Below are 14,911 nucleotides of genomic sequence, written 5' to 3'. Positions count from 1 at the left end.
ATTAATTTGAATGAGTAAAGTAAGCAGACATTTTAAAAACTGATACAGATCTCTATGTATATCCCCCACACTTCTTCAGGGGACTCCTAAAATAGCAAATCAGCCTGTGAGAAACAGTAGAAACACTAAAATAGTCCAGTAAGCTACTTAGCACAACAAAAAAATGCACCTGAAAAAAAATGATAAAATGTGCTGGTTAGCTAAACCGGTGAATAGTTCGGATGTCTTTTGATGGGTCCTGACTTTTTGGAGAGAAAGTGTACTCAGAATTGGAATGGTTAAAGGATACTAAGACAACAGTGCATTTGTTGGGTCTTTTGCAAAACAATGTCGCCATCAGTTCTGCAAATTTAAGCACTATTAGCTTTTGGATACAGTTCCCAGCTAGACTGCCCCTTTTTGGGGCGGCGAACGCAGCGCTGGTAGACATCACACAGGACAGCAGTCCTCCAGCTCCTCTTTCCCTGCTACATTGGCCACCAAACCAGTTTAGGTTATCTTCAGCGGTTCACAATGGGAGGCAGGAGTCATAATTTTACTCCCAGGTTTGTGATCCATTGCGTCTTACTGATGGGTCTTACAGATTGTCTAAAAGGGCTACCCCTTCATTTAATTTCTTTCCCACCCCACATTCCTCCTACACTAGAGCGAAATTCAGAGTAGCATCTGTCTATCCTGATGCAGCAGGAACTACTCTTACTTTTCATTTCTGCCATTGAGTGGGTGCAAGACTTGGAGAGAGAGGCCAGGGTTATTGTTACGCTACTTCCTCGCTCTGAAAAAGAATGGGGGTCTCAGGCCTATCCTGGCTCTTCCTGCATTAGGACAAATTTAAAGTGCTCACATTGGCTCAGATTCTATCTGTTCTTGACCAAGGAGACTGTAAGGTGTCTTTGGACTTGCAAGATGCATATTTTCATGTACCCGTCCTGCTGTTCAAGGTGGGACAGGAACATTTTCCATTTTACGAGCTCCCTGTCAGTCTTGCCACTGTCCTGCAGGTGTTCACAAAAGCGATGTCAGTGGTTGCTGGCCATCATCTGAGACCGGGAGTTCCTATATTCCAGCACTTCGATGACTGGATGCTAAAAGCAGATTGTCTCAGTCAGTTGTATACCACCCGTAGACGGTGGAATCTATAACGTTTAATTTCACTACAAACGAGCCAAAGTCCCGCCTTTTTCCCTCACAGAGGCTTCCATTCTTTGGGGCAATCCTGGATATGGTGAAGTGCAAGGCCTTCCCTCCACCACAGCAAATACAGAACATTGAACTGTGATTGTGATATTTGATGATTGAGCCTGGATCCCAGTGTTGATGACTGATGTTTCCTGGCCTCTTAACCTCCTCCATCCCCTTGTCAATGAGCATGAGTATCTGTCATTTATTAGGCTACCTCTTCAGGGGGGCTTCCTGTCTCAGCAACAGGGAAGGGTTCCTTATTTAAACCTCCACAACTTTTTCTACCATGTGTGGAGATTGAATGGCAGCATTTGACTGTGCTTGACTTGATGTCTGGAGTGGTAGATGTCATCCTTACTAGCAGACATCCTGCATCCAAATCTATCTGTGCTGGGGGCTGAGACAAGTTTGTAACCTGGTGTAGTACCCAGGACACAGACCCATTGCAAGTTAAGCACCTAGATGTTCTCTTGTGTGTTCTGGTTTTAGCCCAACAAGTCCTTGCAGTGGGCAAAGCAAAAGTTTTTTTTCCCTCTTTCAACTTTTCTCTGTTTCCTGTACAAACCGTCCTTGTTTAAATCAACAGTTGTGATGCAGTTCATTAACTGTTTCACTAACTTGTTCTCTCTCAAACTGTTTATGAAGCTGTAGTGGGCACTTTGTCTTGATATTTCTTGTGTGTGCTCCCTTCTAACCTATGCATAATTGCTCGCTACACCTATTGACTCTGAAAACTGTCTTCTTCATTGTGATTGCTTCAGCTCATAGCGTGAGCGAACAGCAGACAGTTTGTGTGACCGGCTTTCTTCCTAGATAAATTAGTGCTGAGTACTCAGATGGCCTTCTCTCTTAGGGTTGGGACTCCTTTCCACTTAGAGCAGTTGATCACTCTACCTATGTTCTTTTCTCCAGCTCACCTCTTGGAGGACGAAAGGCTCAATCAGATGTACTGCAAATGGGCTTTGATATTTTACACTGAGTAGTCCATCAAGTGGATGATTAACTCTTTGTGGAGTTTTCGGAAATGAAGACAAAATATGGCTGTGCTAAAGGGGACCCTGTTGAGTTGAAAGACTCCTCTGCATAAAGATTCTTTACACACTGGCCACACAACGGTCCCATGAGGGACTGAGAGCCAATTTCACCAGAGCCAAGTTCACTTGGCACAATGGGTGTCTGTTTTTGATATCTGTCATAGTGCGACTTGTGTAGGTGCATATGTTCACAAAGCAATGCGCCTTGACAGCCAGGACCAATAAGAAGGTCACTTTGCTCTCTGTCCTGCAGGATTTTTTGTTCTGACTCCAATTCATAGAACCTCCACCTCTGGTAGGCACTGCTTTGGTATCTTTTCTAAAGGCGACAAATCTGTGGTTAGAAGTATCCATCAGAAGAACAACTTTAGTAACGCTGTTTTTAATGGATGCTATATCTAACTGAAGATACTCATTGCTCCCCCACCTCCCTGTTGTGTGGAATGGCCATTTGATGTCCAAAAAGATCCTAACAGTTGTTTGTGCTGCGCATCTGAGGGCACGTAAAAGGAACAGACAAGAGACTGATGTCAGTGCATGGGGTGGTGTGGAGTCAGTGCGGAGCTGCATGACGCCACCTAGTGGTGCATGGGAATATTGCTAAAGAATTCTCACATCCAGTCTAGCGCCTGGGGGATACTCTAAGGGTAAGGACTCTGTGGTTAGAGTATCCTCCCGAAAGAGCGTTACCGAAAGTAAGTACCTTGGTCTTTGCAGATAAGTCATACATTTAAAACATGCATTGAAGTATTAGGCTTTTGGTGATTTTTCCAGTCCTATACAGTATTGTCATGGTAATTTTCACATTATTGGGTGCTCAACACCTGACCATCTACCACCAGAATCTCCCAATTTGGGCAGATCAGGGCAGCCTTTGTCAGAGGTACAGGGGAGTGGACCAGTGACTGGTCCACTGTTTGAAATCTGTCTTTCATTTTCCTACACCCAAAGAGTGACAGCTAGAGGTGCTATTGTGAAGAAGTTAATATTTATAAACATTCACACACGTTCCTGATGAATAATTGTACGTGTTGGTAAATTCATAATTTCTAAAATACTTAACTGTTTTTGTACCTGTGTATTGACAATGATTTATTTTCAGAGTAAGTGCAGCATCAGGTTGTTGTAGACATACATGGCCTCTGGTGTGGAAGGGATGCCATTCTCATTCTGTTCTAAACTAGTGTGTATTTAATTTCATCCCACCTTTAGACCAGATATTTATGCACTGCTCCCTTCTCATGGTCGAGTTCATCTTTTCTTTGTGGTTTAATAGGCACTATACAACTACATAAATGTATAAATTCTATCGTTTAGTAATCAGACCATTGCCACGTGGATTTATCAATAATAATTATGTCTGAAAGAGTTTTTTGATAGATGCAGTTCCAGTTTAGAAAAGATTTGTGGTTTAGCTATAAACATTGTTCTGTTTTCCAGCAAAAAGAGAGATCATGTTGATGCCAGTATCTGTCAAATATAGTCCCAAGAGATCCCCAAGAGAGAATTTCTCACCTGGATTAAGTGAACTACTAAGTAACCCGAATTCTGTTCCAAGGTACATTTTAATAAGTTTTTCTGGCTTGAACGTAGCTATGCATATCTTTGAAAAAGCTCATTGTTTAGGTAGGTTTTGGCATGCAACTTGTGCATCAGGATTGCTATTAAAAGTGTTGCAGCATTCCACTGAGCTGCTGCTGGGGCTACTCAGGATACAGTGTTGATGCACATGGGTTTGATCGCTGGTCGAAGTATGCATTGATGAGTAAGCTAAAAATCATTGCATTTTTAATTTCAGGTGCCATTATATTCTGTATCCTCGCAATAGAGTGTGAGGTCCTGTTCTGTGTCATCAGAGGCATCCACTGAAAACATTAGCTCATACAATATCGTAGGCTCCTGTGTAATTTGGCTTTATGGCTGGGCTCTTCATTATCCTTAAAATTTCTAATTCTCTGGTAGAGCCGGGTGTCTGAGACCTTCTTAACGAGAATGTGCCCTGTTGTCCAGTGGCGGCCGGCAGCTTTAGAAGGGAGGGGGGCGGGCGGGACACACACACACACACACACACACACACACACACACACACACACACACACACTCTCATTCTTTCACACACACACACGCACATCCATTAACAACACTCATAACACTCAAACATGCACCCGCGCACCAAACATTCAATTTAAAACATCACACACATATACACACACACTTACCTTCAGCCTCCAGGTCCCAGGAGGGTTATGAGGGAAGGCAGCAGTCCCAGCCTCGTCACATAGTGGGATGGGGTCAGTGAGACTGCTGACCCCACCCCCACTCTGTGACGAAGTGTCACTGATTGACACTTGCCCTGGGCACTTCAGGGCTTAAACCTGAAGCGCCCAGGGAGAGTGTCAATTGGTGACGCTTTCCTCGTCACCCAGGGGAGAGCCTCGAGGCACCTTTGCTGAGCCGAGGAGGTCACGCCCATAGGAGCTGTGACCTCCTTAGCCCAGCAAAGTTCAGCTCAGGCAGCCAGGAGTGTGCGCAAATCGTGCATGTCTGCTCCTGGCTGCCTGAGCTGAACATGGAGAGTATCTGTCAGGCTGACCTTTGTTCAGCCTGATAGACACTTTTCATGAGGGGCAAAAGGTGGGAGGGCGTGGCCCCTCTGCCCTAAAGGACGGGCCGCCACTGCTGTTGTCATACCTGCTTGGAATCACAGTCCAGTCCATTAGGATACCTGCTCGTTGACCTTGCCTTTTCCCTACACAAGATGCATAGATGGAGGGTATCCCCTCCTAGTAGCGTATCTGTGGCTTTCAAACCCCCCTCTGATTCTGGTAACGCTCTTCTTTCTCACCACATAGTGGTGGGCTTTTCAGTATTAAGCTGTACTCTGGAAACAGTTACATTATTGCTGCTCTTTTTTTAGTTTTTTGAATAGGAGATTAAATTTCCATTGATGGTCTTAACCACTGATAAGTTGTGGATCAATAATAATAACTTTTATTTTGTAGAGATTGATGGTACCAAAGGCCAGCTGTACAAAAATATTTAGCTGTCGCAAATCGGCTGATTCACAAATTTTGCGATGTATGACTCCCAAATTGTCATTCTGTAACACGTTACCGAGTCACAATTTGGAAATAAGGATACATACCAAATCGATATTTGGACGAGGTGTGTTTACAGCATCCCTTCAAAATATTGAATCTAAATGTGATGTATTAATATTTTGCGACTGAGTTACGGTCCCCAAACATTCATATTTTACCGACACCTCAAAGGAGGGGGCAACCCTTTTTGCCTTTGAGAATGTTAAAAAATTAAACTTAAGCGTTTGATTTTCTTCTTTGAAACTCATCCCATTTTCCTTTAAGGGAAATGGGCTGCATTAAAAAAAAAAAAAAAATAGAAAGATTTCTTTCTTGAAAAGCAGTAACAGACATGGTGGTTGGCTGACCCCAGCAGACCACCATCCTTGTGGAAGGCCTTCATTCCCAATGGGTCTCAAACTGTGACCTATCTTATTAATATTAATGAGGTAGGCCAAATTGCAACGTGCTAGGAATAGCTATTTAATTAAGAATTGCGATTTCCTAATTGCGATTTGGTAAGAATCTCAATTAGGAAAGTGCAATTCCTATTTTTTGCACATCTAGCCTGAAGCTTGCTAACTTGAAAAGGATGAAATTCTGACATGGTCATGTTGGATTTAACCTTGTGACCTGAATTGTAAAGCAGATGTCAGTTACTGTTAACTCACTGAGCCATTCTGCTAGCAGTAAGTTATGAGATCCCATGGAGACTATCAGGTTAATAAATACAGGCAACCAATTAGTTGTACCTTTCTCTGCATAGTTTTTCTGTTTTTTTTTTAAGTTGCTTGTTTTTAATGCAGTTGTGGTGGTCATGCCTGTGCTACCAATCACATCTATCTCACCAATCTGGAGTCTACTGTTGCAACTGTTACCATGTCCCAACTCAGTAAGAATGTAATATCCCATATTAGAACACTGGAATGTTGAGAGCTCCATTGAAGACAATGGAGTAGCAGTGACCTATATGTACTGGGATAGGCCCGCTGCTCTCAACGTTTCAATGTCCTAATACACAGCATCTACCTTTCTCTTTTCCCTGCCTCCTTAAAATATAATATTTAGGCAGAGGCCATGCAGGAGGACACATGCAGCCTTCTATGGGTGAATGCTGCTCATTTCCTGTGTCCCCCTGGCTTGGCTGAACTACAAAAAGCAGTTCTGCCAAGCCAGGGGAGAACCAGGGGCTGTCTTAAGCCCTTTTTCACCGCTCTTGCTGTAAATGTTCAATAGCTAACAGCCATGGCCCTGCACATGCTGTTAGCTTTAAAACATTCACAGCGAGAGCTTTGAAACAAAGGCTTCGGAGCCCGAGGGGGGTTTCACCCCCTTGGGCTCTGAGAGGCCTTTGTTTTACCAATTAGAACTTTCTGCCTTAGGGGGCGGAATGTTCTGATAGATTTATTAGCCCGTTGTAGCTGGGCCATACCGGCCATCAAAGGCCCGCTCCCTTGTTAAAGGCCCAAGCCGATGCTGAAGCGGGCCTTTAACTGAGCCATTTTTCATGCTTTGCACACTCTTGCCATTTAGTGCTGTAGATGCTACAAGTTGTTTTTCTTCTAAATTTGTTTGTTTAGAGTTGACACCCGATCCCGCCTCAAAAGTCAAAATGCACAAGGACAAAGTCTTGTCCTAATATATTTTTTACGAATATTGAATATAAATGGGATGTATTAATGTTTTGCGACTGAATTCAGGTTGCAAAACATTAATATTTTACCGACACCTTGAAGGAGGGTAGTAACCCTTTTCACCTTTGAGAATGTTATATATAGGTTTGCAGCAGAGGGCCAAAATTAGGCGGCAGGGTTGACTAAATTATGCAGCAAGAAAAGCCAAATTATGGGACATAATGTGGCACATTTCAGAACAATATTTTTAATTTTGTTGTCATTTTCACACTTGTTAACACTTTCTGGATGTAAGTTGCACCTCATTGGTACCAGTTAAACATATAAATATAGCCATAATCAACAAGAAAAGTGACCAGTCAATCTTTGCAAATGGTCTTCTACTGCACCGCAAGACGTGTTTCTGTGTTTTAAGTACCTTTTGAACTGTTTGGGCTAGAAACACGTTTTTCTTGTTGAAATCTGCACATAAGGCAGCAGATGATGGCTGATATGGCAAATACAGCAATCCATAATTATGTGACACACCCCACTGCCACATAGTTGCATAATTCCAGTGGCCCTGATCAAAACAGACCAAACTGCTTGGAACCTAAAGTCCCTGTTTTTGCAAGGTTCTAAATATGAAGAGAAACATACCCTTAGGGCCCAAGTAAACCTGCACCCAGGACACAGACTGCACCGAAGACCCCCTATGCCTCAAACACAATCAGAGGGTCCTCCTTCCATGGTTTGAACTGGACGAGATGCCAAGCACTGCTCTCAAATGAGGCAGACTTTTTTTATTTTATTTTTTTAAAATTATTTTTATTAACATTTTATTATTTAATAAACAGTATCATGTTTACAGCACCATCTTTTTTGCTTCGTGTTAATGCATAACAGTGTTAATATCACTACTGTCTACATTGTTTGAGCGTTCTACTTCATTATTCGATAACCTTTATACTTTGAACTTATGCAAGAATAGAACATCAGTGGCGCTTCTTCTCGTTTGGGTTGCCCAATTGGCCGGGTGTAGCAGAGTCATGTTTTTCTAGTTTTTATACAGGGAGTGCAGAATTATTAGGCAAGTTGTATTTTTGAGGATTAATTTTATTATTGAACAACAACCATGTTCTCAATGAACCCAAAAAACTCATTAATATCAAAACTGAATATTTTTGGAAGTAGTTTTTAGTTTGTTTTTAGTTTTAGCTATGTTAGGGGGATATCTGTGTGTGCAGGTGACTATCACTGTGCATAATTATTAGGCAACTTAACAAAAAAAAATATATACCCATTTCAATTATTTATCATTACCAGTGAAACCAATATAACATCTCAACATTCACAAATATACATTTCTGACATTCAAAAACAAAACAAAAACAAATCAGTGACCAATATAGCCACCTTTCTTTGCAAGGACACTCAAAAGCCTGCCATCCATGGATTCTGTCAGTGTTTTGATCTGTTCACCATCAACATTGCGTGCAGCAGCAACCACAGCCTCCCAGACACTGTTCAGAGAGGTGTACTGTTTTCCCTCCTTGTAAATCTCACATTTGATGATGGACCACAGGTTCTCAATGGGGTTCAGATTAGGTGAACAAGGAGGCCATGTCATTAGATTTCCTTCTTTTATACCCTTTCTTGCCAGCCACGCTGTGGAGTACTTGGACGCGTGTGATGGAGCATTGTCCTGCATGAAAATCATGTTTTTCTTGAAGGATGCAGACTTCTTCCTGTACCACTGCTTGAAGAAGGTGTCTTCCAGGAACTGGCAGTAGGACTGGGAGTTGAGCTTGACTCCATCCTCAACCCGAAAAGGCCCCACAAGCTCATCTTTGATGATACCAGCCCAAACCAGTACTCCACCTCCACCTTGCTGGCGTCTGAGTCGGACTGGAGCTCTCTGCCCTTTACCAATCCAGCCACGGGCCCATCCATCTGGCCCATCAAGACTCACTCTCATTTCATCAGTCCATAAAACCTTAGAAAAATCAGTCTTGAGATATTTCTTGGCCCAGTCTTGACGTTTCAGCTTGTGTGTCTTGTTTAGTGGTGGTCGTCTTTCAGCCTTTCTTACCTTGGCCATGTCTCTGAGTATTGCACACCTTGTGCTTTTGGGCACTCCAGTGATGTTGCAGCTCTGAAATATGGCCAAACTGGTGGCAAGTGGCATCGTGGCAGCTGCACGCTTGACTTTTCTCAGTTCATGGGCAGTTATTTTGCGCCTTGGTTTTTCCACACGCTTCTTGCGACCCTGTTGACTATTTTGAATGAAACGCTTGATTGTTCGATGATCACGCTTCAGAAGCTTTGCAATTTTAAGAGTGCTGCATCCCTCTGCAAGATATCTCACTATTTTTGACTTTTCTGAGCCTGTCAAGTCCTTCTTTTGACCCATTTTGCCAAAGGAAAGGAAGTTGCCTAATAATTATGCACACCTGATATAGGGTGTTGATGTCATTAGACCACACCCCTTCTCATTACAGAGATGCACATCACCTAATATGCTTAATTGGTAGTAGGCGTTCGAGCCTATACAGCTTGGAGTAAGACAACATGCATAAAGAGGATGATGTGGTCAAAATACTAATTTGCCTAATAATTCTGCACTCCCTGTATAACACATTTAATTAATTTCAAACATTAATCAGCTTAAACTTAAACACGATGGCAGTGTAGGGGGTGGAGGTTGCTTATGCAGGGGGATGCCATTTCCTGGGTTTTCCAGTATATATGGTGTCATTACTCATAGTCTTGTCTGGTTTCAGGTGGGTGGGGCGTCTACCGGGTTCAACCTGTCTGTTACTCAATGTCCTGGGTTCTATCCCCTGTTGTCCGCCTTTTATTCAATCTCGGCCTTGTCGTGTCTTCCCTTACCATGTCCTAGAGGGTGAGGCAACATCTCCTCCCTCCCTATGTTTACCCAGTCTCCACTCCTGTTGGTGTGTCTGTGTCTGCTGTTCTCACTATATTGTCCCAGCTTGTCATTGCTACTTCCCATTTCTGTGCAATAGGGTGGCGACGCAGTCCCCTCCCCTCCTCGCTCTTCAGGACCTGGAGTTCGGCTCTCGCCCATGTTGTAACGTCTTGTCTCCACCCAACCCGGGGGGGCCGAAACTGTGCCTTCCAGTTCTTTGCGATCTGTCTCCTGTACAGTACCAGTGCCAGACTCAGAAAGCGGGTCTCCACTCTTCCCCGCGGCGGCCCATCCCCAAGGCCCAGCAGACATCTGTCAGGGGTCGGAGTCAGGTTCTTATTAAGGAGTCTCGACAGGTCGGACATCACCTCGTCCCACCCCAGTTGGATCTCTGGACAGGTCCATACCATGTGGTCAAAATTTGCGTCTACATTTTTACATCTGGGGCACGCCCTAGGATCTCCCCCATAGATTACTGTTAGTCGATGTGGGGTGAGGTACGTTCTGTGGAGGTAATTATATTGTATATATCTCAGTCGTGTGCTGCGAGCGACGGTCCGGGGGTAAGCTAAAGCTCCGTTCCATTCCGCATCTGACGGTTCCCTACCGATTATCCTCCCCCATCTCTCTCTCAGTGGCCGCAGGGAGTCTAGTGCATCCTCAACCTGAACTCGGTATAGTTTAGATATCAGATGGGACTCATCTCCTGAAGTCAATAGGAGATGCAACACCCTGTGGGTGGCCGGTTCAGCGTTGACCGTGATCCAGTGCGTTTTCAGCATATGTATCAGTTTATGATACATAAGGAACTGACCCGGGGAGACTCCACTGTCAACAAGATTAGCGAAAGACCTCAACACTCCCTCATGAAACAGGTCTCCCACCGTTTCTATTCCTGCTCTCCTTCAGGCTCCGAGGCTCATGCCTCCCAGGTTCCTCTCACCTGCCTCAATCGTGAGTACCGCAAGGGGTAGGGCCGGGGAGTACGGGGGGACAACGCCATTCCTTTTCACGCACCTCTTCCAACATGCTGACGCCACTCTTGTCATCAGGCTGTGCATGTGGGGATTGAGCTTCCTGTTTGTCATTCGAGCAATGAACTGATTTATGTCCTCCACTACTGGATCGGTGTACCTCTCCAGGTGACCCTTACCTGTGAGCCTCCCGGCAACCCATTGCAGCTGGGATGCCAGGTAGTAGGCCTCAAAATCTGGCACTCCTAGACCCCCCTGGTTAGTTGGCCTGCATAGTATTTGGAGCGAGGTGCGTCTACGACCATCATCCCATATAAGTTCCCTGAGTAGGGTGTTTAGTTCACGAAACCACGCCGTTGGAATCAGAACAAATGAGGCAGACTTTAACCCCTGAGACTGTGCCAAAGATGCAAGAACAGACAGCTCTTGCCACTGTTTGTGAGCCCATTCTGCACCACAAGCTTATATCTGCTCCAGACAAGCCTCTAGCAGTGAACACCTAGCCTCTAAGCCAGAACTCACCTTCTCAACCCTTACATGCTGAAGCCTATTCTGCATTTAGCTCTGAGACATCTTTTAGCCCTGGTGTCAATGATGTGCAACCCAACTTATATCATCGGGCAGCTGGAACAGACTGGTGTCTGAATTTACATCCATCCTCAGCTAGGATCTTCGCTCGCCTCCACAATACAAGGAAAATCCACCACCTCTAAAGAGGAGAAAACTGACATATAAGGAGTCTATCTCTGAGGATTTGCACGTTTCCTATGCACCAATGAGTCACGTGCCTCCTGACTCTCTACTTGTTCATGTCTCTGAAAAGAGAGACTTTGTTGTGTGGGTGTGGGGGTGGGGATTGGTTGTATGGCCTAGTGGTCCAACATGACGGACGGGCTTTAGGCGAGCTCCCTGCAGCCGACTCAGCATCCTTCAATTGCCTGCCTACATCATGCCTGAAATTTCCTCCATCCACGCCCAGAGTGCTGGGGCGCACAAAGGGGCCGTCCAGCTGCAATTGGAGCGAAGCAGTACAGATAAGACATGGAGCTCTGGACAAATGGCGCATTGCAGGGCAGGCCTTGTAGCGGCGTGTGTGGGCCTACAGCGACGCCCACGGACTGTCTGGTTCTGCCTAGGAGCTTGTCGGTGGTGGTAGACTCAGTGGCCTTGTCGGGCTGTGGTGGTAGACGAGGGTATGATTGTGCCGCTCTTCAATCCCCCGATCTGGTGGCGGCTGGTGGGGCATGGACTTAGGCTGGACCGCAGAGGCCGTGATTGACTTTTCGTGGAGTGGGGCGCTGGGTGTCCCTGGGGTGGTCCTGTGTCCGACTCCGCCTGCCGGGCACGGCAGATTTGCTGTGCTGTTTCCACTGGGTGGATCACCAGGCGACACGAGGTGGGCGTCGATACTGACATTGGTGGTTGGAGGGTTTAAATATCTTGGGGTGTTCCTCTCACCCGTTTCTGCTGTCTCCTGGAACCACAACATGGACCCATTACTTTTACATGTTAGGGAGGAGGTCAAGTCTTGGTCCCCATTGCCTCTATATCTACTTGGCAGATCAGCCATTTTTAACATGGTTTCACTACCACGCCTCTCATACCAACTCCAGAATTATCCCTATACTGTCCATACCTCATGGAATTGACAGATCAGTGCACTCCTGGGTCAGTTCTTGTGGGGCGGAGGCACATCCCTCATATCTCTTCTTACTTTCTTCCAGTCTACCTTCGACGGCAGCATTGCCACTGCAGATGTTAAATCATATTATGCTTGATCTCATTTTCAGATTCTTAACGACTGGTGGTACAGTCCATAGGATGACCAAGTCTACGACACCGTATGGTGGGTGATGGGCGACACCTCGGTGCTCGACCTGTTATATGGTGGGAAGGATATGGTTGCCCTCCCACCTGCGATTAGACTGATGGTGCAGGTATGGAGACAATCCCTTTGCAGAATGGTGGGGGTGGTGACTTATTCGGGTGACGCAGCTGTAGCAGAGCACCCTCCTCCCACAGGTAGCTCAGCTGACTGGCTTTCGGGGTGGGATCAGATTGGCATCTCTACACTGGGTGACGTTATGCATGGCAGTATACTTAAATTGTTTCAGGAGCTCCAATCTAAATACGTGATGCATCGCAGCCAAGTCTATAAATATTTGCACATGCGCTATGCTATCTCCCCATATCTGCACAACCTCTTGGATCTCCCGGAATTCAGTTTGCTAGAGGGCAAGATACTGATGGGTGATTTAGCCAGTCACAAAATTTCCAAAATATATCAATCTATGGTCACTAACAGCTCCACTACACTGCCTGCCCAGATTGGACTGGAGCCATGGAGGCCCCTAGTTGAGCAGCGGTATCTTCCCAATTGAGACTGATCCAATTAAAATATCTGTGTAGAGTACACATACAAGAAGTCGCCTGTGGTGTATGGGTCTCATAGGATCTCCCACTTGTCTATGTTGCAAGGCTGAGAGAGGCACATTCATTCATACTGTGTGGAGGTGTAATGCATTGACACACTTCTGGAAGGGGGGTGGTGTCCTGTTTTGGTAAGGTCCTTGCCTGGGCCATTCCATTTGTCCCGAAATTGCTTCTCCTCCACAGCACTGAGGGAATAGGTGGGAACCGTTATAAACACCGTTTATTATTTGTAATGTAATGTGAATTTATATATATATATTTTCAAATCTATTTTTATTTTAATTGTTACAACATTATCAAACGATGCAGATCACTGGGCGTTCATTATAGATGCACATACATGATATCAGGTATACTTGGTGGGGGCTTGTGGCAGAGGGGGACAATGGGGAAGGAGTCCAAATTACTGTAGGTTCTTACTGTAACAAGTATAATTTATCAACAGACGTTACCTGCTGCATGCGTATGTGTATATTCTCACATCATCAGGATGCTAATTACGATGAGTGGTGGAAATCAAGGCAGCGTTCTTGCGACATTTACCATTGTGTCTGGCAGTCCTGATTATGAAGAAGTAGTGTCACCCTGGCATTTCCCCAGGCACCTTGGTGTGATCCCGTTAGTGGACCTGGCTTCTCTGCCCGGGCTCCAACCTCTGTTATGTAGGGTAGCGAGCGAGTCACACCTCGCTGTATGTTGTGTTTGTCCCTGGTTGGGCGATTGGTGTGAGCTGTGCAAGTATGTATATCACCTACCCCATAGTGCCTTCTCGTAAGGTGATCTGGAAGTGCTAGTTAACGCCAACGAGAACAGTGGCTTTTGTAATTCAGGGGGGGATGTAAGTCATATTTTGCCTCGCCCCGTTTAATATAAGTGTCCCAGTTTCCACTTTCTATCACCGCCCCACCCCTATCATTGAGTGAAGCACTTGTGCTTCGGCTCCAGCCCATGGCTGCAGCCCTTTTAGCCTGTTTTTTTACATCTGGGGTAGTTGGCGCCTTCCATTGCATAGCTGTGAGGCGTTTGAAAAGGACAAAGGCAAGGTCTATGAACCTATGTAATTGTTTATCCCCCTTGGCCCTAGTGCCAGTAGGCAGGACTCGGGGGTGAGAAGCAGTGGGTGGTTCATCAGTTCCCCTGTTAATAAGGTAATTTCTTTCCAGGCATGTTGCATTAGCGGGCCAGACCACACCATGTGATAGACGTTGGCTTCCTGGTTTTCGCATCTAGGGCACCCGTGGGACAAGTGTGGGAACATGCAATGAATACGGTGAGGGGATAAGTAAGTTTGGTGCAAATAGTTAAATTGTGTGAAGCGAAATCTAGGATAACAGGACACTCTTCACGTGCTGGAGCTCCCCAGTCCAAGCTGACTGAGACATCGGGCTGGGTAGATCCGCTTCCCATCCTGGTTCTAGCTCTCGCCTGGCCTGTTCCCATATTTCCCATAAAGCAGGGATACCACTCTAGGGATGCTGGGCTACCAGCATCTGACAGTAGGAGATAGGCGTGGGTGTTGTTGGGGGCTCGGTGTCACCATTTCGCCATGTGTTGTGTATGAGTTGCTTCATGGCGTTATAGGTTAGGAAGCGTCCTGGGCCTATGTTGTGAGTGTTCTCAATGTCTGCATATGTCGGGAGCGTGCCCTCCTTAAAAAAAATCC

At 45.4% G+C, this 14,911-nt stretch overlaps 1 protein-coding gene across 4 annotated transcripts in view; it reads left to right on the top strand.

Moving 5' to 3' along the window:
- The window catches only part of MPHOSPH9 (M-phase phosphoprotein 9), a 311,640-nt gene that overhangs the window by 234,286 nt on the left and 62,443 nt on the right, over positions 1-14,911 (top strand). For all 4 annotated transcript variants that reach the window (XM_069214980.1, XM_069214979.1, XM_069214981.1 and 1 more), the window contains exon 20: positions 3,657-3,774. In XM_069214980.1, the coding sequence (XP_069071081.1) occupies positions 3,657-3,774 (118 nt within the window). The remainder of the gene's footprint in view (positions 1-3,656; positions 3,775-14,911) is intronic.

The sequence above is a fragment of the Pleurodeles waltl genome, chromosome 11 (assembly GCF_031143425.1).
Source record: "Pleurodeles waltl isolate 20211129_DDA chromosome 11, aPleWal1.hap1.20221129, whole genome shotgun sequence".
Taxonomy (NCBI): domain Eukaryota; kingdom Metazoa; phylum Chordata; class Amphibia; order Caudata; family Salamandridae; genus Pleurodeles; species Pleurodeles waltl.
The sequence above is the reverse complement of the archived record's forward strand: the minus strand, read 5'-3'. Positions and strand labels throughout refer to the sequence as shown.